The sequence below is a fragment of the Cricetulus griseus genome, chromosome X (genome assembly GCF_003668045.3).
Source record: "Cricetulus griseus strain 17A/GY chromosome X, alternate assembly CriGri-PICRH-1.0, whole genome shotgun sequence".
NCBI lineage: Eukaryota > Metazoa > Chordata > Mammalia > Rodentia > Cricetidae > Cricetulus > Cricetulus griseus.
In genome coordinates this window covers 101,233,919-101,259,652 of record NC_048604.1, presented here as the reverse complement: position 1 = coordinate 101,259,652, position 25,734 = coordinate 101,233,919, and the positions used below count along the sequence as shown (strand labels likewise).

The following is a 25,734-nucleotide window of genomic DNA, read 5'->3' as shown; positions in this document are numbered from 1 at the left end:
AAAATTTATGTTGGGGAAAAAGTAAAATGGTGTGACCACTCATTTTTGTCTTTTAATTCCTTAAAATTTTTCATAATGTTGTGGATTAAAAGCAGACCCTTATACATGCTAATCAAATACTTGACTGCTGAGCTACACCCTAACCCCTTTAATTCCATTTTAGGGTAAGCAAATTTCTGGTACTTACATATTGAAATTATTCAACTTAATATTTATTTTAGTATCAACAACTTTGTATTGCTGCAAGAAATATGCTCACCTTAGTTTCTAGGTAAACTGCACAAGTACTACATTGGTTTGGAATGCTGAAAATGAATAAATGTTTTTGTATACCTGTACTGAAAATAGAAAAAAAAACTCATGAAATATGCACAAAGTAATGCCCATTAGCTCATTAGCTTTGGTTTAAGTAAATAAGCAAAAATTAACCCCCAGATTACTAAGTTGTATATGATAAAATTTTAAATTTCACTTACTTTATTTACTTATTTATCTTTTATCCTGCAGGTTCGTTGTGTATATATTGTGGCTTCCAGTTTGTGTTTTTATGGGACTGCTGAGTGTGCAAACTAGTGGCTTTATATTTGTTTCTTATGCCTTTTCTTGGGCTATTTACTTTTCTTTTGTCCTATTCCAATGTGTTAGTTTTTTGTTTTATCTTATTTTATTTTTATCCTTTAGAAGCCTGTTTATTTTCTAATGAGAGGCAGAAGGGATAGATCTGGATGGGGAGGGGGTGGAAAGGAACTTGGAGTAAATCGAGAAGAAGCCATAAGCCTAAAAGATTTAAATAGAAAACCTTTTATTATTCTATAATCTCACAAACATATTCCTTTTTCATCTACCTGTTCGTTCCTCGTTTGCACATTCTTTTTTTTTCAATAGTGCAATACTGTTGTGTCATTATGCTTTTATGACCAGTTTCTACTTTTAACTTTAAAAGTAACTATTGCTTTGTGAACACAATAGAAGAAACGCAGGCGGGAAGACCAGAGCAGCAGCTGGCACAAAGGAAAACTGCGATTTTGCAAAGCAGTCGGTTGGGAGACCAGGCTCCAGACTTTCTGGCTCCGTTTTCTTTGTCCCTACATTCCTGGGACCCGCATCAGGGTCTTTGCCTCAGGGTTCAGTCTCGCTTCCTCGGGCCCCGCCCCTCAGCTCCTGGCCCCGCCCCCACAGACTCAGGCCCTGCCCCCTCCCAGGCCTGTGCTACCATTCTAGGCCCCGCCCGCCCGACTTAGGCCCCGCCCGTCTCCCCACTGTCTAGGCCCCGCCCATCGCTTCCGCCCCGGCCCGCCCCGCCATATTGATCCCTCTGCCGAAGTCGCCAGGTTTTGGAGCTGGAGCTGGGTAGCGCTCTCTACGCTGCCGAGCCTCTGGCGCTTTCTTCCCTGGTTGCACCCAAGCGGGCTGGCCAACAGCTCCCGGGGCGTCCTGTTTGTGGCTGGAAGGTGAGCGGGGGGTCAGCATTCCCTTTGGGGTCGGGCTGGAACTGGTTAAGGGTGCGGGCGCCGCAGGAGCTGGGGGCCGCCAGGCGAGGGGCGCGCCAAATGGACGCGGGTTTGAGGACTGCTGGGCTACATGGGCGGCTTGTGCCCCGGTGTAATGACTGACGCAGGAGGAAACATCGGTTTGCACATCAAACACACGGGAAAAGGGACATACACCCAGTCACTCGGGGCATATACGCGCGTGTGCGCGGGTACACACACACACACACACACACACACACACACACACACACACACACACGCAGGAGGAAACATCGGTTTGCACACTCAAACACACGGGAAAAGGGACATACACCCAGTCACTCGGGGCATATACGCGCGTGTGCGCGGGTACACACACACACACACACACACACACACACACACACACACACACCACACACCACACATCGAGGAAGAGAATTCTATAAAGCACCCCGGGGAGGCGATACGCCCAAAGCCCCAAACACTTAGGATGGTGGAGGGATGCGCACACGGACAAATAGGCAAACACCTGGGTACACACATATACACCAGTCTTTCCCCTAACCACACAGGGACACCCACACACACGAGACCAAACCTTGTGCTGGAGTTACTGACTAATGCTGGGGAAAGCAAGAGCGCTTGTGTTATTTGAGTTTGGCGACCTCTGACATCCTACCCAGTTGAGCATTTACTTAATGTCTTTGGCCCACGCAGGTGAGGGAGGGAGCTTGAAAGATAAAGCCAGGGCAAAGACCATGTAGGCGGTTGGGAACATTGTCTGATTCAGACCTTGGCTGAGGTTTCAGAATCGCGTTTCTTCCTTTCTTCCATCTTAGTAAGTGAAAAGACCAGATGAGGCTTTTTAAGTGCTGACCAAATGGTTGGTGTGTGTATTATTGTTTTGTTTTTTTAAGTGATGACACATCCCGTGATCATACTTCTTTTGAGGAATAACTTTTCTGCAAGTTTCCAAATTGGCACATGATCAGTCTCTTCATAGCGTCCTCATAAAATCAGCAGACTGAATTTGGTTTTTGTTTTGTTTGTACAAGTTTTGTCTTTTTTTTTTTTTTTTTTCTTGCTAGTTTCACTGCAGTGGAAAATCCCTACACTGGCTGAAATCTCAACTAGAGTTGAAGGAAACCCAAGGCTTTCAACTAAGGACTATTTTCCTTTTTCTTTTCTTTCTTTACTCGTTTCCTTCCATTGCTGGAGACCAAACCCTGGGCCTTGTGCTTGCTAAGCAAGAGCTCTATCCCTGAGCGAAAGTCCCAGTTCCTCCCTTAGTTAGGGACTTAAGTAGCCTGCCTTGACTTTGTCTTTTATAATCTTAGGTAGAAGTTATTAATTGTGTGGCACTCCAAAGTATCTTACATCAGAGTGCCATATCTAACAATGGTGTGGCAGTTTCTTGCTTTCAGGGTTTTCATGTACATTGTAGTTTCTTGCTGTACTGCAATGTTATGCTTTGGAACCTTATTTACTTAGAACATTTGGGGATTTAAGGACATTTTTGTTTTATTTTCTGCAAGGTTAGAGTAGACAAGCAAAAACTAGAACATCCATTCTTGAAGACTAGGAAAATACATTGTTGGTATTCTCTCTTTTCCATAGATCTTACATTTTCCCTATCCAACTACTTCCGTTTTATACTATAGCATTCTGGAGACCTGAAGTTCTTTTAGTTCTTTAACCTTCTTCAGTTTCTTACTTTTTATTTCGAAGTCCTACTCCATATCATTTGAACTGGTTTTCCTGGTGTTTCCAAAGCAATGGCTCTGTTTTACAGATGATGAATTTGCTGGGACCCTGGAGGGTTAGATCTCCTCTCCAAGGTCACCTAGGGAATGAGGGAGCAGTGCTGATTTTCAAAGTGTGTTTGTGGGCTTCTTAGAGTAGTAGTTTGCATTGCGAGGAAATTTTATCCTCCCAACAGATATTTGAAAAATGTCTGGAAGCATTTTGGTTCATACTCGGCTTTTATAGTTCTTTAAGCACAATGTCTTTAAGCACAATTTTACTATTCAGGGTAGCATTTGTATTATTTAAAAGCTTGTTGGGGGAAAATTCTCTTTATTAAGAGGTGTATGAATACCTGGTAACAAAATCCAGGTTATTTTTTATTTGTTTTGGTTTTTGAGACAGGGTTTCTCTGTGTAGCTTTTGGAGCCTATCCTGGCACTCCCTCTGGAGACCAGGCTGGCCTCGAACTCACAGAGATCCACCTGCCTCTGCCTCCTGAGTGCTGGGATTAAAGGCGTGCGTCACCAACACCCGGCCAAAATCCAGTTTTTTGTTTCCATTTTTTTTTTGCTTGTTTATTTTTAAGCTGGTCTCAAACTTGGTATGTTATCAGAGGCTGACACTGAACTCTTGATCTTACTGCCTCAGCCTTCAAAATTCTGGGATTATAGGGATGCACTACCATACAAGTTTCGGAATCTTTTTTCTTCCCTAAGACACAAGTGAGAAAAACTTTCAAGCTATTAGGAACCATTCCTGTGGATTTAATAAGTTTGTTTCTTCATTATTCCATTCATTCACAGATATGTTCTGAGCATCTTGCTAGACGTTGGTACAAAGGTGCTGGCCAGAAGGAAGAGTAGTGGGGAAGCTTCCTCCTTCCTGAAACTTGCAGTCTAGTCAAAATCATAAGACCAGGTCCTAGAACAGAATTTGTTGTTTGGACTACTCAGGAACTGAGTCAGGTGCTCATTAAGAAAACAACACATCCACACCCAGCACAGAAGTACCTGTGTCATGGCATTCTTTTCTGAGCAGACTTAGATGAAGTGGAGGACAGTTGCTGTGCTCTTTAAAGCTTTGTGCAGTTGAATTAGGCGTGTGTGTTTACTAAACTATGTCCAGAGACTAGTCTTTTTTCCATAATAGGGTCTCACTGTGTGATTTCAGCTGGCTGCAAATTCACTTTGTGGAGCAGGAGGCTGGCCTGCAACTCAGTCCAGCTCACTGTGCCTGGGGAAGCTATTCTTTTTTTTAATTTTTATTATTATTATTATTATTATTAATTCAAGTTAGGGAACAGGCTTGTTTCACATGTAAGTCCCCTCTCCCTCTCCCCTCCCCTCACCCCCATTCCTTCTCCCCCACCTCCAACCTACCCCCCCATCCACCCACCACTCCCCTGGCAGGGTAGGGCCCCCAACAGGGGCTCCACAAAGTCCACCAAATCTTCCTGTGCTGGGCCTAGGCCCCTCCTGGGGAAGCTATTCTTAATGAACATTAGAGTCTTGCTTAAATTTAGCCTCAGTAGATAGTAGATGGGTGTTTTATTGTTGAAATCAAGAAATAAAATGAAAAATTTAAAATAACACTTGCAAAATTTTCTTTTTAAAGATTTATTTATTTTTAGCAGGGCGGTGGTGGTGCACTCCTCTAATTCCAGTACTTGGGAGGTAGAGGCAGGTGGATCTCTGGTGGGGTACAGGCTAGCCTGGTTTACAGGTCGAGTTCCAGGACAGCCATGACTATTATACAAGGGAGACCCTGTCTCCAAAAAACAAACCAAAAAACCCCCCAAAATTTATTTATTTATTTTGTGTTTATGTATGTAGGTGTTTTGCTTGCATGTGTGTCTGTGCACCACCTTCAGTCTATGGAGGCCAGAAGAGAATAATGGATCCCTTGGAACTGGAGATACAGATGGGTGTGAGCTGCCAAGTGGGTGCTGGGAATCAAACCTAGGTCCTCTAAAAGAGCAGCCGGTGCTCTTAACTGCTGAGCCATTTTTCCAGGTGGCATAATTTTTTTTTTCCTTTGGTGTTTTTCAGCCTGATTTTTCCATGTGTGTCTGAGGCCAGTCAGAGACCAGGCCTTTTCAAGTACATGCTGCTCCTTTCTAGTGGCAATTATTACTGTTATGTGAGCCCTGGGGATCAGTGATGGCTCTGTGTGTGTAGGGTTGAATGTCTTTAGTATTTCCTGAGAAAACAGTCACATAGTCAGTAGGTTTGTTTGTGGGTGTGAGCATATGTGTATATATGGTATATATGCATGTGTCTGTGGAGGTGAGAGAAGGATGTGGAGTATCCAGTACTATATTCCACCTATATTCCCTTGAGACAGTCTCACTGAATCTGGATTTAGGCTAATGGTTAATAAGCTGCAGTAATCTTGGTTTTCATGAGACTACAGCCAGCTTTTTCCGGGGATTCTGGGGATTCGAACTCAGGGCCTCTTGGCTGTACAGCAAGGTTTTTCACCTAATGGAGCCATCTCCTCAGCTCTGTAGCTTTGGCTTTTGACTCCTGCCACTGCATAGTGTTTTTCTTTGCTAACAAATACAGACTTCTCTATTGCTTACCAGATATTCTCTGCTATGCGGAGTGTGTGTATGTGTGTGTGTGTGTGGGGGGGCGCAGGTTATAGGAATGCTGAATTTCATATCACATGAAAATGATTGCCAGTACATGCAGTCTAACAAAGGTATGTGGGACTTTGTTTTGTTTTTCTTGGAAGGGTCAAGAGGAGTTGGTGCCAGGGAGTCTTGCTCAGTTATTACTTGTCTTGCTACTCCAGCATAGTTAGGTCACCACATTGCTTTCTTTGTAAAAAGATACATTACTTCCTAATGTCTGCAAGAGTATGTATATCAGGTAGAGACAGCAAATCATTAACTGCCACAATTTTGCCCTGGGCAGTTCATTGGTTAAGCAGCAGGAGGAAATAAGCCAATTAGAAATGGTGCCCAATGAGGCTAAGTTGAAAGCTATGTAGATAATAAAAGCTAGTATAAGAAAATAGGGTTTGTAACTACCAGGTCATCCACAGAGGCCATTTATTAAAGAGATGTTGGGTAGGGGAGGAACTGAAGTCAGAAAATGCCGCAGGGAGTTTGGTGGGAAATCAGGAAGCAAATGAAAGGTCAGGATATCTGAGGCAGGACACCTGGAGCCAACTAGGTATGTAGGTGGTGGTGGTTGTGGTGGTGGTGGTGGTGTGGTTGGGCAGGCTTGTGGCAGTTCCAAGCCTGCTTTGCCTCAGGGTGCCTGAGCTGGTTAGATAATTTGAAGGAGAACTCTGTTTCTCAATGTGACTCTTGGTACTGTACATATTGTTATGTGCTCTGGGTATTTCCACATTCTGGATTTTTCCACTACAGTTTGTTAATTTTTGACCCTGATATTTCAAGCTGTAGAATGTCATTGTATTAGAGACAGGACCTGGAGATGTAGTCAGTGGGTGTTAAATAAGATAACAGCTCTATATGAGGCAGTCAGGTCTGGCTTCATACTGTGTGGAGACAGACCCCACTTTTGTCTTGGGCTGAAAGCATTATACATGTTTGCCGTTGTATTGACAGGGACTGGAGAAACAGTATGGAAGGGTTCCACTCATTCCATACTCATTCCATGACTATGTTTGTTTTAATCTAAGAGTAAAGGGCTGAACTAATTTAATCCCAGGTTTTTGTGATTTGGATTAGGTGTTCCGGTACAGAAGTTAAGATAGCTTCCAAGAGGTGGTTGCTCATAAACAGCTGTGTTAGCAGTGTAAGAGAAATGTGTAAAGGTCTCACGCTTACTTCAACATCTTGCTCCTAAAAGGTGGGAGTGTTGAATGATTCTAACAGGGCAAAAAAAGGCCAGGCTTGGTAGTGCATGCCTGTAATCCAGGCACTTGGGAGACAAAGACAGGAGATAAGGACTTCAAAGCCATCCTTGGCAGTATATAGGAAGTTACAGGCCATCTTGGACAACATGAGACCCTGCCTCCAAAACAAAGTAGAATGAAAACAAGTGGAAATCTCTGGGTTGCTATCTTAAGCTTACAGGGTCATTGTAGTCTTTTGGTTTCAAGCTTATGTGTTTGATCTGGTAAGTAGACCTAGACTACATACACAGTGTAGTAGGAAGTCAAATTAAAAAAAAAACTGCTAGGGGGCCTCATGTTGTCGAAAGCAGAGTCGTCTGGAATGAATTACAAATTCTAACACTTTTTCTTTTGTTGACAGACAGGGTTTCTCTGTGTAACAGCCCTAGCTGTCCTGGAACTCCCTTTGTAGACCATGCTGACTTGAACTCACAGAGATCTGCCTGCCTCTCCCTCCTGAGTGCTGGTGTCACCACTCCCTGGCTGAATTCTAATGATTTGAAAAAACAGTTGGTTTGGAGGAACAGACAGATGCCATCCTTATAATCATCCTTTCATTTTTTTTTCTGTGATCCTGGGCAGATGCACCTTCACAAAGTTATGTCACCAAAAGGAACATGTGCAATGTAGTGTTGAAATTTTGAACTCCTTTGAGCATGGTATCATATGATGCCAGCACATCCGTTACCTTTAACATTTAGAGTAGCCTGCCATACTCCTGTGAAGCCATATAGTTTAGGAACCATAGCATTAGATGTTGGTGTTTTCCATTAGAGTTTATAAACCTAAAGGGTTAGTGGTAAGGAAACAAGGCATTAAAGTTGGTTTTTAATTCCCTACCACTCCCCTTCCTTTAAGTCTGTAAGCTTTTCTCCTGGGCTTGTAGTTTGGGAATGCTGAGGGGAACAGGGGCTGCAAAGGAAAGCACAGGCCAGGTTTCCTATGCAGGTTGTCCCTCATCCCTACTTTGCCATCTCTTTTCTCCACATCACTTGCTCAGGAAATAAGTGTGTTGAGGTGGTATGAGGCTGGCTGTTCTTTCACAGAGTGTCCCAGCTTTCAGTCTTTTCCTGTCTCTGTGGTTGGAAAACTGCTGGAGAGCTAAGCAGTGGTTTTTCAGTCCTCTGGCTGAGTTTCCTTGCCAGTCATTTCTTCTTGAGTTTCACACTGCCACCTCTAAAATAGTTTATTTTTTTTGGTAATATTGACAGCCTTTAATATACACGGAGAACCACAGTAGACAGACTAAAACAATTTAACTCTATAGCTACCCGAACCACAGGGGTCCTTTCTGATTTACCACACTTAAACTGTCAAGTACTGTTATTGTATTTGTAAATGAATAAGGTTATTTCCAGGCAAATTAAACCCCTAAAAACAAAGAAACCCAAATAGTACAATTAAAAAAAACCCCTCATGTGAATATACAACTTAATTCTCTCCTCTGGAAGGCCTTAAGTTCAATTAGAAAGGAAATGGAGAGGGGAGGTAGCGAACAAAACACCCATGAACTGCACAGGTAACTGCTAAGACACAGAACCTCTATCTTTTAAAACCAATCCAATGCTAATGATTATGTAATGGTATAAAATACATTTAGTTATTTATAATCTTGAAATAAATGCTAAATTCAGTTTTTATCAACTTTTTTAAAGATTTTATTTATTTATTATGTATACAACATTCTGCTTCCATGTATATCTGCAGGCCAGAAGAGGGCACCAGATCTCATAACGGATGGTTGTGAGCCACCATGTGGTTGCTGGGAATTGAACTCAGGACCTCTGGAAGAATAGTCGGTGCTCTTAACCTCTGAGCCATCTCTCCAGACCCAGTTTTTATCAACTTTTATTGTGTCCTTGAAATAAAACTATAAAAGCATTTCCAACTTGATTCAAAATAAAAACAGCAACAAAAATGAGGCCAAAATTTATAATTCTCACCTAGTGCTTGCTACCTTTTTAAGTTTTGGCAGACTAAAAAAATGTTTGTTTTTAACACAGATAAAATAACCTTCATTTTGCCTCCCTTTATTTATGTGTAATCCTACCACATTTTAAAATTTGTTATAAAAGGCTTTACACTTTCCAGATTTCAGATTTTGACAGTTTTAAATATGTGGCAAAAATACAACAAAAAGAAGGGAGGGAGAAGGGAGCTGGGATTGTCATGTAATTCAATCTTCTTTGTAATTCAAATAAAAAAACATAAAAGTGACAAAATAAAAAAAAACAACAAAAATTCAAGCGATGGAATCAGTGTTATGATAAACAAGCTTCATATCCTAATGAACCAAGGAATCAAAAACATTTTGTCACACTACACTATAAAGTTATTAACTATACACACAGAATATGTCCCCTATAAAATGTACAAGCAGATCACTAAAATGTCTGATCTGGTAAACATTTTTTTCCCAATACAGACTATACTAAGTCCATGGGAGTAACAACTGTCCGCCTCAAAATAATTTAATTATAGTACCCAGGATCTGTTTTAATACAAAGTTAAATACTTGTTATTTTGGGGATTATCTGTTTGTTTGACTGAGCCAGGAGTTAACAATTTAGTATTACTCTAGTATATTAACCACTGCACAGTAAATCTGCTTATCACAGGTTTTCTTCATTATTTGTAGTTATGGGGTACACATAGATAACTTAAAATGGCAGACAACCATAAAATTACTTATCTTTGATAGTATATTGTGTTTAGGATATGAATGGTATGAAGTATTGCCACAATACACCTCAAGATGTGGCCAACTGTAATGATTCACTAGATTGTGCTCAGTAGACACTTAGCTAAATTAAGTAATTATTCTCCAATTATCCAGTATAATGTTTTGCCCACAGTAAGGGTTCAGTAAATGTCTGTTGAACATACAGTCTAGGCAAGAGGTGAGAAAGAGATGGGCCCTCATGGTTGGATGTCGAGTATAAGTGGAATTAACCTGGGAAGGAGTTGTTAGATGTAAACTGCACATGGTATACAAGTAAATAACTCAGATGCCAAACAAACAAACAGTTATGCAGAAAATACTGGCACTGGAATAAACAAAGGCAAGACCTGCCAACAATGGCATAAGTGGAACTGACTTTTAAGAGATAACCAAGAAAAACTATATTGGACCATACCTTTACCATCCAATTTAGTTTGAGACAGACTAAGAGAGGCAATGTTAGAGACGATGGCTGTCTTCTTTGATATTCAGACATTCTAGTTTACAATAACTTCTCATGGATCTGCCACCCATGAGTCAATATACACTTCTTCATATTTAGGGATTGGTTTCCACAAGTACAAAGTTGAATTTCCTTTTATTTGTCCTAAAATGCTTACTTTCAAACTTGAAGGGGCTTCAATTATTCCATGTAGTTTTCAATAATTCTTTTATCTTTTCAGACCAGAGTCAAAATATTCGTACAGTATTCATACTGCAGCACCTTCCACCCCACCCTCTGGTCGCTTCTTTAGTTCTTTTTTCCGCTTTCAGATCTGGGTATTCAGCTGCAATTTGGTCTATCATTGTCGGAAAGGCTTCGGCTACGCTGTGGTCTTCCAGTCGGTCTACTGTTTCTAGGACTGTAAGATCTTCAGTAGTTGTAATCAAAAGAACGACTCCTTGATCTCCTTTCATAACTTCAGCTCTGAGAACATCTATATCGATCATAATCATATTGTGAAGAGCTGGATACATTCCTCCCTTCCTTGACTTTCATTTGATTTGGTGTCTTCCAATTCCCCTGTGAAAACTGTATTTCAATTTGACACCCACAAATCCATTTTCTGTCCAAATTATGTAAAGCATCTTCAGTATCACGAACATATGCAAATTGAACATTTTCAAATCCTCTTGGACTTCGAGTGTAGAAACCAAGTGGAACATAAACATCTACTATTGGACCATAACTACCAAATTTCTTACGTAAATCTTCAGACCTGGTGTCGTCTGCCACATTCCTGACGAACAGAGACGAGTTGGGGGAGGCGCTATGGCGGCAGAGGGAGTCTGGGCCTGAAGCACTAATGGACTCAGCAAACCGTCCGTGGCTCTGGCAGCGACTCACATCCACTCACACACTCCTAAAATAGTTTTTTTGGTGGCTTTTTTTGAGTCCTTTCTGTCACTTGTAGGTGAGGATATGACTTTTGACCTACTGAGTTTAGCTGGGCCTGGAGATGGTATTTAATCTTGGTTAGCTTTCTGGTCCGATCTATAAAGCATGGGGGGGTAGTGTCTGAATTGTGGGAGATTTTTAAGGGGCTGTGTCTTAGATAGTGTGATGGTTAGTGTTGTCAACTTGTGGGCCTGTGGACATCCTGTTTAACTGAGGTGGGAAACCCCTCCATTGTGGCTAACACCATTTTCTGGTCGGGATACTGAGTTGTTTAAATGGAGAAAGGGAGCCACATGTATTCATCCTTTCTCTGCTCCTCATTGGCCACATGTTTTCATCCTCTCTGCTCCTCATTGGCCACATGTATTCATCCTTTCTCTGCTCCTCATTGGCTACATGTATTCATCCTCTCTGCTCCTCTGCTCCTCATTGGCTACATGTATCTATCCTTTCTCTGCTCCTCATTGGCCACATGTATTCATCATCTCTCTGTTCCTCATTGTGATGCAATATGACTAGTCACTTCAGATGCTTGCTTGCCTTAAGTTCCCTACTGTGGTGGCTGTATCCTTGCTTCCCCAGAGCAGTAAGTCAGAAACTTTCTTAAGTAGCTTTTGTCAAAGTATTACGACAGATACTTAATAGATACTGTACTAAGTAGTCGCTGTTAAGATATTTAACTCAATAAGACAATGGTAATGGTTTGGGAAAGAAGTAGACAGAATTCTTCGTATGATTGAATGAGGTAGATAAGACAAGAGAGGTCTTGGAAGGATAAATAACATGCTTTGCCATACTGAATTTGAATACTGTTATTATAAAGGACTTGGATATTCTTGTGTGGCCCTGAGATGTGAGAGGGTGAAGGTGGACTTAAATATGACTTGGAAAGATTCCTGTGAGAAGAGTCCATTCTAGCATTTCAGTAGGGTTAAACGGGGTGCCACTGGACAGGTGACAGGTACATCCAGGAAACAGAACTTCATGGTTTCTAAGCCTAGACTTATTCTACCCATCACTGCCTATTTCCCCATCTGCCTCCACACTAGATTAACTCTCCAGAGTTACATACAAGGAAATGAAGGAAATGGAGACCCACTTGACAAAGTATCATGCCAGTACCAGACATTTGCCCAGAGGTGAGATGGGAGCCTTTATGACATAATAAGGACTAGCCACTCCCCATTATTGCCTCAGGAAGGACTGAAGTGTATGACAATAGCCAGTGGGAAGAGTTATGGACTTCAACCTCAGGATACTACATTCTTTGAGAGAATGCTAGGAAAGGGAGCACCTGGCTGAAGAAAGCTGAAGATGTAACAGAGAAAGCAGAACCTCATCAGTGGTTTCATGGACTATTTTAGAACATTTTCAAGAAGGAGAGGGTTATTGTCACTTTAGGGCCCCCATGTAGAGAAGTGAGAAGAAGCCATTGGATTGGCTAGTGGTCATTTTCTGATGACTTGCTGATGTTCCAGAGAATGGAGGTGTGTAACTCTGGAGAGTCAAACTAGTGTGGAGGCAGATGGGGACATAGGCAGTGATGGGTAGAGTCAGTCTAGGCTTGGAAACCATGAAGTCGTGTTTCCAGGATGTACCTGGACATCTCCAGCAATACAGAAAGTTCTGAATTATATGTTATTTAGTTGTTTAATTGAATCTTTTGTCCTCTTAACGTACCCAACTACAGATATGCTCTTATGAAAAATTAATGTATGTTTTTATTCAATTAGATGCTTCATTTTCCAGAAAGTATACTTGCTGGAATGAGTGACTTAAATAGAGTATGTGCATTGTCAGAGATAGTTTGGCTTATTTGTGGTTTGATTTCCACAGTTTTTTGTTTTGTTTTATTTACCTTTCTTATCTGTAAGTTAGTATTCAGTGCTAGACAATCTTATTTCACTTCAACAACTTTTTTTCCCCTGAGATAGCTCTGGGGAAACAGCTCTGGGTGTCTTGGAACTCACTCTGTAGACCAGGCTGGCCTCAAACTCAGAGGCCACCTGCACCACTGGCCCTGCCCAGCACCACCACCGCCTGTTCCAGTTGGCCAAATCTTAAGCCTCCATGTTGGCCTGTTCTTGTGGTATTTTCCTTAGTTCTGGTTTGTTTTTGCTTGTTTTGTTACCTTTTTGCTATAGAGCTAGTACCCATTAGACTCCATGATATCCCTAGCTTATATCTCATTCATTTTCTCTTTTTGCCCTCCTCTCCCTGCTCACAGTCACATGTAGCTCAGGCTAGCCTGGAACTTGTAATTTACATTGTCTTCAGCTCCTGAGTTCAGCGTTTTACAAGCATGTGCCACCCTGTACTGCCTGAAACTCAGCTTCCCTGTCTCTCTTTTTAAAATAAACATGCCCCTTTTAATATATAATTTATTTAACTTTATTTTCATGTGCTTTGGTGTGAAGGTGTCAGATCCCCTGGAACTGTAAGTACAGACAGTTATGAACTGCCATGTGGGTTCTGGGAACTGAACCTGGGTCCTCTGGAAGAGAACAGCCAGTGCTCCCAACTGCTGGGCCATCTCTCCAGCCCTGAAGCTCAGCTTCTTAAACTATGAAATTAAGTGAAATGGTAATGATGCCTCTAATTAGGACATTCAGGGTGAATGAATGCAAAAGGAACTTGTGAATTTGGGGAGAGGAAAACACCTTCCTAAATTTAAATGAGGAGTGATAAATTCAATTAAAAATTTCAGAAGTGAGAAGTTGGAAAGGGAGTATGTGTTTCTGAAGTTTTGAGGAGGCCATTTACCAAAGGGAGCCAGCCTACTGTCCCTTTAGTACCTTACAAACAAATGTGCTAACTTTTCATCGTGTGCATGCCCGCTTCTTGTTGATGTCTGTAAGTAGTACTTAAAGTGTTTTTCTCATTCGAATTGCAAGAATCAACTTTCCCTACATATTTTAATGGATATCAAAACTAAGAGGAAGAATGTATATATAAGTATAGCTAGAAATAATAATAGAATAACAAATAAAGGAAATGATTTATTTTAGCATTTATTTGCATTTCACCATGCAGACAAAAAGAGGACAAATGATTTGTCTTCGTTAGGGTTTCTGTAGCTGTGATAAAATACCATGACCATAAACAACTTGGGGAGAAAACTTAATATATTCATCACTGCCCATTTCCTCATCTGCCTCCATACCAGATTAATGCTCCACTGAGTTACTTCAGTTTACAGCTCTCAGGTCACACACCATTGATGAGGGAAGTCAGGGTAGGGACCTGAGGCAGGAACTGATGCAAATCATGGAGGAATGCTGTTTACTGGCTTGTTCCCCATGGCTTGGTCAGCCTACTTTCTTATAGCACCCAGGGCCACCAAGCCCAGGGGTGGCACTGCCCACACTTAACTGTGCACTCCTACTTCAGTCACAGGCTTGCTCACAGCCAATCTAGAGGGAGCATTTTCTCATCTGAGGTTCCCTTCTTCCAAAAAGCTTCTGTCAAGTTGACATAAAACTAGCCATCAATGAATGGATGACATAGGTGTTGTGTAACTCCTGGGGACTTGGCATTGTAATTGGGAAACAGACATGCAGCTGGGAGCATATAAGCAAGTGGGAAGTCATAGTGAAGGTGAGAATGATAGTGAGTACAAAGAAAAGAGAAAGGGCATCTTGGAGGCTTCTTGTATGGGGTGATCTGACCTAGGCCTCTGATGGCTGAGTTTTGTAACCATTGTGGTAGGAAGGTGCCTCCTGTACCAAGGTCATAGCCCAGGCAAAATTGGGGAGTCCACGGTAGCTCTGGATGGGAGTGGTGAGTTTTGAAGGTACTGGGACAGACTTGGGAGGTTTGATAGCAATAGTGCTCTAACCTGCTGAGTGTTCTCTTCAACCCCCTTAGTTAGGTAAATCATTTCTACTAGGTCATCTAAAGTTTTTTTTAAACAAAATTTCATTTTCTTGGGAGGAGGTGGTTGTAGAATACATTTTTTGTCTCAATGGTATATAATATGTTTGTGTTACTGTGAATGTTTTTAACCAGCATATTTCATTTTTATTAGAAGGCATGGTAGACATGTTGAGTACTAAATTCTGAATGGTAAATGTTAGGAGCATGGTAAAGAGGTTCAGTCAGAATTGGAAGTATTTGAGAGGGGGTGAGGTATAGCTGCATTGGCAAGGGAGTGTAATAGTTAGCTAGGTACCAACAAAAGGGAAGCTGGAAGTCTTACGATGAAAATGGGGACTTACAGAGAGAATGGAGAATCAAACAAGACACAGCCACCTCAGTTTTGGTACTTTTAAGACCAGCTGACACCATTGGTAGTGTGACAGAGATTGTGAAGTATCCATCCTAGCTCTACTTGAAGTCTTCTTCCTCTGTCACTTGCAGCTTATTTGTTTCTGTGGCAGCCAGTTACTTTACTAGGCTCTATCTCACCAAGTCTTCTACTACTGTCTCAGTGCTCTCTCTCTCTCTCTCTCTCTCTCTCTCTCTCTCTCTCTCTCTCTCTCTGTCTGTCTCTCTGTCTCTGTCTCTGTCTCTCTCTCTCTCTCGCTCTCTCTCTCTCTCTTCTCTCTCTTTCTCTGTCTCTTGTATTTTTTTGTGTTTTTTTTTGAGACAGGGTTTCTCTGTGTAGCTTTGGAACCTGTTAGCTCTTGTAGACCAAGATGGCCTCAAACTCAGAGATCCGCCTGCCTCTACCTCCAGAGTGCTAGAATTAAAGGCGTGCGCCACCATCGTCCGGCCTGAGTGGCATCAGGGTTCCTTGGTGTGTGTTGGTCCATTGTCCTGGTTCTGGCTCTTTTCTTTTCTAAGCTCCACTATCTTAACCTGCTTTCCTGAAGCAGATACACTTTTCCTTGGAGTCAAGGCTGCTTCCTAAGGGCAGCATGTGGCTAAAATGGTCATTGAGACATGGTTGTAACATAACACACTAGCAACATTCAGGCTCTTAGTTCCTGTTTTCCCTGTGTTATCCTTATTTTGTTGTCTGGGACATGGTTCTCAGCTACCCAAAATTTGGGCAAGTTTAATTCCCAGTATAATTTTTTTTTTTTTTGGTTTTTCGAGTTAGGGTTTCTCTGTGGCTTTGGAGGCTGTCCTAGAACTGGCTCTTATAGACCAGGCTGGTCTCCAACTCACAGAGATCCACCTGCCTCTGCCTCCCCAGTGCTGGGATTAAAGGCATGTGCCACCAACGCCCAGCAATTCCCAGTATAATTTTATAGCTGTGCCTGCATGTGAAAGTTAGAAAAGAAGGGTGGGCAGGTAATCTTGACAGAGGAAAAACAATAATTAAAATACAATATTTGATGTAGGGGCGTTTTTAGGCTGAGATAGATCATTAATAGCAGTTAGGTATTTTAAAATTAAAAATACAGATGTAGTCAAATGCTTTTTTTAACATTTAATTCTTTTTACAAAAATTATGAAAACAGGTATACGCCTGCAGTCCTAGTTACTCTGTAGGCTGAGGTAAGAGGATTAAAAGTTCAAGGTCTGGCCTAGACTACAGAGCAGGTTCAAGGTCAGCCTGGGCAATTTAGTGAGACCCAGTCTCAAAAGTAATAAAAGGGCTGGGGTTATGTAATTCACTGGTAGAGCCCGCATAGCATATGCACTGCCTTGGGTTCAGTCTGTAATACTATAGGGGGAAAAATCATCAAAACAAATGTACCTCACTAATGTGAGCTTCGATTTTTTTTCCTCTGCAGAAAATAATGATGCTTGAATTGAGCTACTAAGGTAAGGTTCATAACCTGTGTTTTATGTTTTTTATTCAGATGTCTTTATTTGTAGAATTTAGCTTATTAAGTTATATTAAAGTTGATGAAGATTATTCCTTATAGACAATCTTTCCAACTGTGGAATATCAGATCTCATATTACATTTATTTTTAATCTGAATTTTTAAAGTTACATGGTAGGATATTTTTATCCCTTTAGCTTATGCTAAAGAAATCTCAAAGGTTCTGCTGCTTTTAGAAAAGAATAGAGGGGCTCAGTGCTTAATAGTATTTGTACTCAGCTGGACTTGGTGGCACACTCCTTTAATCCCAGCACTTAGGAGACAGGCAGGCGGATCTCTGTGAGTTCGAGGCCAGCCTGGTCTACAGAGTGAAGTTACACAGCAAACCACATCTGGAAAAAACCAAACCAAAACAAAAAAATTAATTAACTAAAAGAAGTGTTTGTACGTAGCAGTTTGGTTCCCAGCACCCAGGTAATAAGCAAGAGCAGGAGACATTTTTTTTATTTCCATAAGCTTGCTGTGATTATGTTAATGAGTGGATTGAACAAGGCTGGCTTCTCTTAAATATCATTGGGAACTAAGATGGTTTATATATTTATTATTACACCATGTGTATTTGTGTACAACTCTAAGGTTAGAATCAAAGAGGTGTTCATGTGTGTTAATAATGTTAGGAAAGCCCATTTGTTCCCAAGTAGGAATGTCTGGGAACCCCCAAACAGTAAATATGCATGTAAAAATATTACTTGGTGTGTGGAATTTGCAAATGTAAAATTTCTTTTTAAAATGTCATGTCTAGAAAATCCCACATAATTAGGATCACTACAATTATGTAAGTCTGTTTTACTCTCACAACAGATCATGATACTTTAGTGATCCCATACAAAGAACAACATTGATGGGAAAAAGTAGCGGCAGTGACCAAGCTGAGAAGGTTTGAGGGCACAGCAGTGATTTTTGGGGTGGGAGTTGAAGCAGCACCAAGCTGAAGGAGTGGTATGTGCTTTGTCAAAAGCATAGACAGTGAGTTATTGTACGACATTATTCCTGTGAGTAAAACATCCACTCACTCAGATAGGGAATTGACAACAGAACCACTAAAGACTAGCTTGGTGAATCAATGTGTTTTGTTGGAGTTACTTACAGGAATATGGGTGAGGGGTTACTTAAAGGAACAGAAGTGCCCATAGACACCTGCATCCCTTCCCATTATTGGTAACAGCTTGTGAAAGTTAGAAAACCTGGAGCTCACTGCACAGCCTGCAGGTAGCTCAACAGGTTGGAGTGTCCTTTCCTGCTGGCTAGGTTCATCTGAGCCTTTTCTAGGCAGCTATGCCACTCTTTGTTCTCTTAAGCCAGTGGTTTTTAACCTTCTGTTGTGGTGACCCCCAACCATAAAATTATTTTTGTTGTTACTCTATAACTGTATTTGCTACAGTTCTGTATTGTAATGTAACTAATATGCAGATGGTTGACGGACCCTTGTGAAAAGGTCATTCTACCTCCAAAAGGTTGCAATCCACAGGTGGAGAACCATTGTTCTAAGCACTTTAGCTAGCCTCTGCTTCTTCCAGGTGTCTGGGCTAGTCTGTGAGTGTTATTTGAAGCTTTGCTTGTCTGAGAATGACTCTCAGCAGACAGACAGACAGACAGACAGACAGACAGACAGACAGACAGACAGACACACACACACACACACACACACCTCTCTCTCTCTCTCTCTCTCTCTCTCTCTCTCTCTCTCTCTCTCTCTCTCTCTCTCTATTTTTTTCCCCCTCCTTCCCTTTCTCTCACTCTTGGGGAGGGAGGGGTTTAGTGAATCTGGTCAGATTCAGGGACTTTCTAAGAGTTGTTTAATTCCTGTCTTAATGAGCTTCTGTGGGTATTTCACTTCCTTGTAAATACTATCTTAAGATTCCCTCCAAAATGGTAGGTTCTGATCTGGTAGGAAATGGTTATACAGCAGTTGTTGTGGGCTGGCCAAGTCAAAGTTAAGCCTGAAGAATAAACCATTAGAAAATTTTAATAATGATGAATAAGTTTTAGATGTTTTCTCTGTGTTGAAATACAGCACAGTGGGAACACATTCTGAGAAATGCATCATTACGTGACTTCAGTGTAATGTGAACATCCTCCAGGGTGCTTACATAAACCTAGGTGGGGTTGGTCAGTCACTTGCCAGGACCTCTTGATAGCATTATAAACCTGGGTAAGCATAAGCTATGTGAGGCTTGCTGTTGGCTTCAACCTTGTGCTTCTCTTGCCATTGTCTCGAGTGCTGGGATTACAGTCATATACCACCACAGCCAGATTTTGATCATTTTTTATTCATATTTTTCCACTAGTTTGATTTCTCTCACTATCTAAACTGCTGTTTTTTTTTTTACCAGAATAGTAGAAATATAGTTAGAAATGCAGAATTCTTTTATGTTACAGAAATATTCAGTAATACTAAATACCTTCACATTTAATAAAGAGACAAACAGATAATGTCTGCTACATTGGTTATAGAAATTCGTCCTAGTAAAAAGCAATTATTCTTCATTTTTTTATTATTTTCCCACCATGGGAGTCAACGATATCCAATTTCATGATAAAGCTGATGAGATTTTTATTTTAGAACTCTTGTCCAGTATAACTAAATGCTTTTTAAATGTGGCCATTTAAATTAGACTAAAATTAAATAAATGGGGCCAGAAGTGTAGCTCAGTGGTAGATGTCTTAATGCTTAGCATGCAAAAATCCTGATCCCCAGCACCTAAATTAATTAAATTCAGTTTCTTATTAATCAAGTGCTCAACAGCCACATACAGCTAATGAGTACCATGTTGGACCTTTCCATCATTATGTAAAAATCTTTTGGACAGTGCTGATGTAAGAAACTTAATTTTCCTTCATAAAATTTAATCTACTTAACATACTTAAATTTGAAATATTTACATATTAGATGATTTAGTTTGCTTCAACTTACATAGAAACAAAGGCAAATAGGAGTTATGGAACAAACAGGTTTTGCCTTAGGTTGATAATTGGTAAAGATGGGGTTAGGTTTTATGGGCTTTTCCACCCAGAAGTTTTGTGCATCTTTAATTTTTTGTGTGTTGTCTTTTGAGACAGGGTTTCTCTGTGTAGCCCTGGCTGTCCTGGAACTTACTCTGTAGATGAGACTTAACTCACAGAGATCTGCCTGCCTTTGCCTCCACCTCCCAAGTGTTAGGATTAAAGGCATGTGCCACAACTGTCTGGCTTTGATTTTTTTTTTTTTTACAATGAAATAAAAACAAAACATCAAGTAGGGACCGTGCCATCAGTAGGGGACTGAAGTAGCCATCAGTCACAGGCATCAGAAGTATCACCCCCACAGACTGACTCCTGTAGTGTAGGAAAGTTTTAAAATTTTGCACCTAGACTGCTTTAAAGGATATGTATTGTGTACTAGCACATTTTCACTTAAGATTGATTTTCGCTTTACTTTATACACACATGTGGGGTTGGGGAGATGGCTCAGTTGCTAAAGTGCTTGTTCTGCAAGCATGAGTACCTGAGTTGGGACCCCCTGTACTCATGTAAAAAACTGGCTATGGAAATGTACCCATAATGCTAGCACCAGTGAGGCAGAGACAGGAGGGTGTCTGGCTTGCTTGCTGGCCATCCAGCATAGCAACATCAGTGGAGCTTCAGGTGAGAGACCTTGTCTAAAACTCCTCCTCCCTGCTCAAAAATAAAAATGGTGGAAGACATCTGGCATTGACCTCTGTCCTTCATGCATGCTTATATGTACACACACACACACACACACACACACACACACACACACACACACACACACACACGCACACACGCACACACGCACACACGCACACACGCACACACGCACACACGCACACACACACACGGGGCAGGGGGAGCAGAGGAGAACACAGCATGGGTACATTTTTGCTAAGAGTTGGAGCTGCCCAAATGAGTTTTATGAGTCTTATGCTCTATTATATGAGAAATTCCATGCTGCTGTCACTGATCTTAGCAACTCAAAATAGTGCTGCCAATGAAGACAGTAAATTTATTGTACTTTGTGGTTGATTGGTTTTTATTTCTTATCTGAATCAGTGAGATTCTGAAAGCTTCTGACTTTCCTACTCAATAGCGCCTATATCTGAAATAACAAGGGGGAAGGGCAGTAGGAACATCTATCAGTGAACTGGGGATTGAGAAGCTGTTTAACGTTGTTAAACCTATGGACTTTGGACTCTTGCCACCTCTATCAGTTTAGGGTGGCTGGGGCTAGAGGAGTTTATGATAGTGATGGCTCAGAAAGGTCTCTGAGGTTAGATTTGGTGTGAGTCTAGCTTCACAGTCAGCTGTGGTGCAAGGAAGGGCAAGAGTGAGACTTTACTGTTATTTCTGGGGAATAACAAATGAAAATGGATAGGGATTGGTACATGTCTAAGTGACAGTAAATGACAATTCTCATTATTTGGGTAGTTCCTTTGCAAGGAAGAATCATGTGTTCTTATTTTATTTAAATGTTGATTTTATTAGAATTGTGTGGATCGAAACAGTATAAAGGCATGTAATGGTACCTACCCCCCCTTTTTTTTTTTACAGGAATCTGAAATAAAAACTCATACTATTAATAATGGCAGGAAAATCATCTCTCTTTAAAGTAATTCTTCTTGGAGATGGTGGAGTTGGCAAAAGTTCTCTTATGAACAGATATGTAACCAATAAATTTGATACTCAGCTCTTCCACACCATAGGTGTGGAATTTTTAAATAAAGATTTGGAGGTGGATGGACATTTTGTTACCATGCAGATTTGGGACACAGCTGGTCAAGAGCGATTCCGAAGCCTGAGGACACCATTTTATAGAGGTTCTGACTGTTGCCTGCTTACATTTAGTGTTGATGATTCTCAAAGCTTCCAGAATCTGAATAACTGGAAGAAAGAATTCCTGTATTATGCTGATGTGAAAGAGCCCGAGAGCTTTCCGTTTGTGGTTTTGGGCAACAAGGTTGACATAAACGAACGGCAGGTGTCTATAGAAGAAGCCCAAGCCTGGTGCAAGGACAACGGCGGCCATCCTTACTTTGAAACAAGTGCAAAGGATTCCACCAATGTCGCAGCTGCCTTTGAGGAGGCCGTTCGAAAAGTTCTGGCTTCAGAAGAGAAGTCAGATCATCTGATTCAGACAAACACGGTCAATCTGCACCGAAAGCCGAAGCCAAACTCATCTTGCTGTTGATGGCATTGAAGAGATGGTCGGTGCATGCATACACACACACACACATACACACACACATACACACACACACACACACACACACACACACACACACACGCACGCACGCATGCACGCATGCATGCACTCGCGCTCGCGCGTGCACACACACACACACACACGCGCGCGCGCGCGCGCACGCACGCACACATGCACACACGGAGGGTGGAAATGAGAATATTTGCAGGAGGGTTCATCTACTAATAAAATTCAACTAACGAATGAATATTGCTGCCTCATTAGTTGTTGGTGGGAGAAGGGACACATTCACTCTGGAGGAAATCTATTTACTCAGTAATGGCACCTTACATTTATAAATTGTAATGGTTGTCTAATGTTTAATTTAAAATGTTAGTGCTAATAAGATGACCAAGAATTGAATTGTAATTCAAAAACCTTGACTATTCTAGAAGTTACACTTAGGTTGTTTTTCCCCACAAGAAAATGGAGAATTACTTTTATATGTGTATATTTTTATGTAATTAGCATTCTATTCTTGGTCCAGGGAAGTAAATTACTATAGTGATACTATTAAAGATTAAAATCTAATGCTTTTCTTTATGTTGCCATGCTTTTTTGATTTGATCACTTCATCTCTTTAAGATGACTTCTTGCTGGGCAATGGTGGCGAATGCCTTTAATCCCAGTACTCAGGAGGCAGAGACAGGCGAATCTCTGTGAGTTCGAGACCAGCCTGGTCTATAAGAGCCAGTTCCAGGACAGCCTCCAAAGCCACAGAGAAAACCTGTCTCGAACCCCCCCCCCCAAAAAAAAAAAAAACATCACATTGATTTATTCAATTGTGTGGCATGCACATATATCCCCCTTCCCAATAGAGGAGGTAGCTTTTAAAAGAGTCTCATGTATTCCAGGTTGACCTTGAACTTCTGGTTTTCTTGCCTCCACCATCTGAGGAATTACAGGCATGAGCCTGTGCTGCCATGTTTAAATGTATGACAGGTGAGCTGTATTTTCAGCTCAAGATTGTACTTCCTGAGAGGGTAATGAAGGCTACTGTGTTTACACATGTATTTCCTTGGTATCTTCTCTGTTGAGTGATTTGCTCTCAAAACTATTCTAAAAAGACAACTTGCAGCATCGGTCTGTGATGAAACACCATGACCAAAAAGCACCTTGAGGCTTTTGAAAAGGGTTTATTTGGCTTACACATGCATATCACTGTTTATCATCAAAGGAAGTCAGGAACCTGAAGGAAGGATCTGATGTAGAGGCCATGGAGGGGGTCCTGCTTAGTGGCTTGCTCAGTCTGCTTTCATATAGAACTGAGAACCACCAGGCCTCACCCACAATTGGCTGAGTCCTCCCACATCCTATAGGCCTGCCTGATGTTACTGAGGCTCTTTCGTCTCATAAGAAACTCTTTCATGAGTTGATTTCATATGTGGTATCACTGACAACAGTCCTGTCCCGTGGAAGCATATCAATCATAGCCTAGCCTGATTGCTGCTATAATATGGTTAAGACCCTTCCCTATGATAATTAAGGACATACTAGAGTAGGAGAGTGAATTCCTAGGCTGGGAATTCGGAGATGGTAGAATGTGAAAAAATAATCAGTGTCTCTCTTGACCCCACCCATTGGAAACTAGGAGGAAACAAATTGCAGTAAGCTTTACTTTTTGAAAGTAATTCCTAACAAGAGGGACAATTTTGTTATGGGAACATTTTAAATTTGGGGCAATTCAAACTCATGTTACAGTGAACTTTCATTCATGTACACACACACACACACACACACACACACACACACACACACACACACACACACACACACACGTAGCTGGATGGATAGGTTTAGACAGTTCCATATAGTGTTGGCTGGCCTTGAACTCCTGATCCTCTATTAACAGGACTGTATTAAGCCCCCACCCAAATGGCCTCAGTTTAATCAGTTCTTCAAAGGCCCTGCCCTATACATAGTCACATTTTTAGTTTTTTTTTAATTTTACTGTTGCTGTGATTAAATATTGTAACAAAAGCAACTTAAAGAAGAAAAGGTTTTTTTCTGGTTCACAGTTCCAGCCTGTAGTCCATCATGGCAGGAGCTCCAGAGAACAGTCAGAAAAGAGCAACACATGCATGCATGCTACTTGAAGAAGCAGCTGAAGAGGTGAACTCTAGAATTTGGAGTCAGATATGGTGGGTGGCAGAAGCCAGAAAAATGATCCACACATAAGGGAGAGTCAGATCAGCAGCTTGGTTCTGCTAGGAGAGGCCGAGTTCCTTGGAAGGGAGCTCATATATGCCCTCTTGGATTTCAAGCACCAGATGAATGAAATCAGGGTGTGACTACTCCAAGGTATGGTTGAGGATTTTATTGTAGATATGAGAATACAGTCATGGCTATTTGTCCTGAATCTTTTGGGGACCTGACACCAGTGTTCACAGTCTAGAATCCCTTGCTTAGGGAATGGTGTCACCTACAGTGAGTGAGTCTTTCACTTCAACAAGGTGATCAACCATTGAGACTTCCCACATGATTTTAGATTGTGTGAACTTGGTAATACAATCAGGTTTTGGAGGTTAAGGTTTCAACATGAATTTTAGGGGGACATAACAACTCAGCCTATAGATATATTTAGGCTTTTATTACACACAGACACGTGTGTTTTAGGGCTACTTTCTGGAGGATAGGTATTTAACAGTAGCTTGGGCAACTTTACCAGTGCCTATACCACTGAGGAATACGATTTCCTCTCCCCTCAAGGAACTATCAACTGCTTACAGATCCTCAGGGAGGGGCAGGAGCCTCATGAGCCCCTCCTTCCTACAAATTTTAACTACCAGTAAGTCCTTAGGGAAGGGGGTGGGGCCTATGAGTTCCTCCACAATGGAATGTCAACACACCCAATCTTGTGCAGGTAATCACAGCTGCCGAGTTCACCAGTGCAGTGAACGTGTATTTTTTTAATTTGTAGATTGAATGTCTCTTTAGCTTTTGTTTGTTTAATGAGACAGACTCTTGTAGCTGAAGCTTACAAGTCCTGACCTTCCAGCTTCTATCTCCAGGTACAGGGATTTCACAGTTGCAAAACCCTACCCACTTTTTTTTTTAACATTTTAACTTTAAAAAATATTTTCAAATGAAGGATTATACTAGTTGGTTTTGAAAATATATAGGCAGCAAGCAGTGATCAAAAGAAGTTTTGTGTCTATGGAGAAAGTACCCAGCACCGTGTTAAAGGAGTACAGTGAATACTGGCTAACCTATTATGCACGCTACCAACTGTATAAACCATGAGGAAGAGGAGGATAGCCTTGGCATTAAAGTGTAGCAAACATTGAAAGGAAAAAAATAAGCATGAGGTGGATGAAGATAGGGTTTTCTTTTGATTGAGGAAAAGTGATGGCTGCTATTACCTAGACATAGATGGACAATACAGAAAAGCATGAGATGGGAAACTAAGCAGGTGGTGAGGCAGTGGAAGTAGTGACAAGCAGCTGCCCAGGAAGACAGCAGATAGATGGTAGGAACTGTCATGGTTCACTGCTTCGGAGGAGGG

General features: G+C 41.3%; 2 protein-coding genes and 1 pseudogene across 3 annotated transcripts in view; 2 read left to right on the top strand and 1 right to left on the bottom strand.

Annotated features, from left to right (window-relative positions):
* The first annotated feature begins 1,316 nt into the window (after nt 1-1,316).
* Nucleotides 1,317-22,768, top strand: Rab9a (RAB9A, member RAS oncogene family). 2 transcript variants are annotated; one of them, XM_027432788.2, is made up of 3 exons: nt 1,340-1,451; nt 16,897-16,927; nt 21,539-22,768. In XM_027432788.2, exon 3 carries the CDS (start codon nt 21,570-21,572, stop codon nt 22,173-22,175), a length of 606 nt encoding a protein of 201 aa, XP_027288589.1. In that variant the 5' UTR covers nt 1,340-1,451; nt 16,897-16,927; nt 21,539-21,569; the 3' UTR covers nt 22,176-22,768. The 2 variants fall into 2 exon arrangements, with proteins under 2 accessions (XP_027288590.1, XP_027288589.1); XM_027432789.2 differs by lacking the exon at nt 16,897-16,927 and having other exon boundaries at nt 1,317-1,451.
* The window catches only part of Ofd1 (OFD1 centriole and centriolar satellite protein), an 81,420-nt gene continuing 57,040 nt past the window's right edge, over nt 1,355-25,734 (top strand). Inside the window, exons 1-2 of the mRNA XM_027432787.2 lie at nt 1,355-1,451; nt 16,897-16,927. The gene's annotated coding sequence lies outside the window, so the exon portion shown is untranslated. The remainder of the gene's footprint in view (nt 1,452-16,896; nt 16,928-25,734) is intronic.
* LOC118239392 lies at nt 10,562-12,818 on the bottom strand (annotated as a pseudogene).

What these genes read in the sequence shown, in the direction of transcription:
- Rab9a (XM_027432789.2), top strand. Translation starts at nt 21,570, where the DNA reads ATGGCAGGAAAATCATCTCTCTTTAAAGTAATTCTTCTTGGAGATGGT.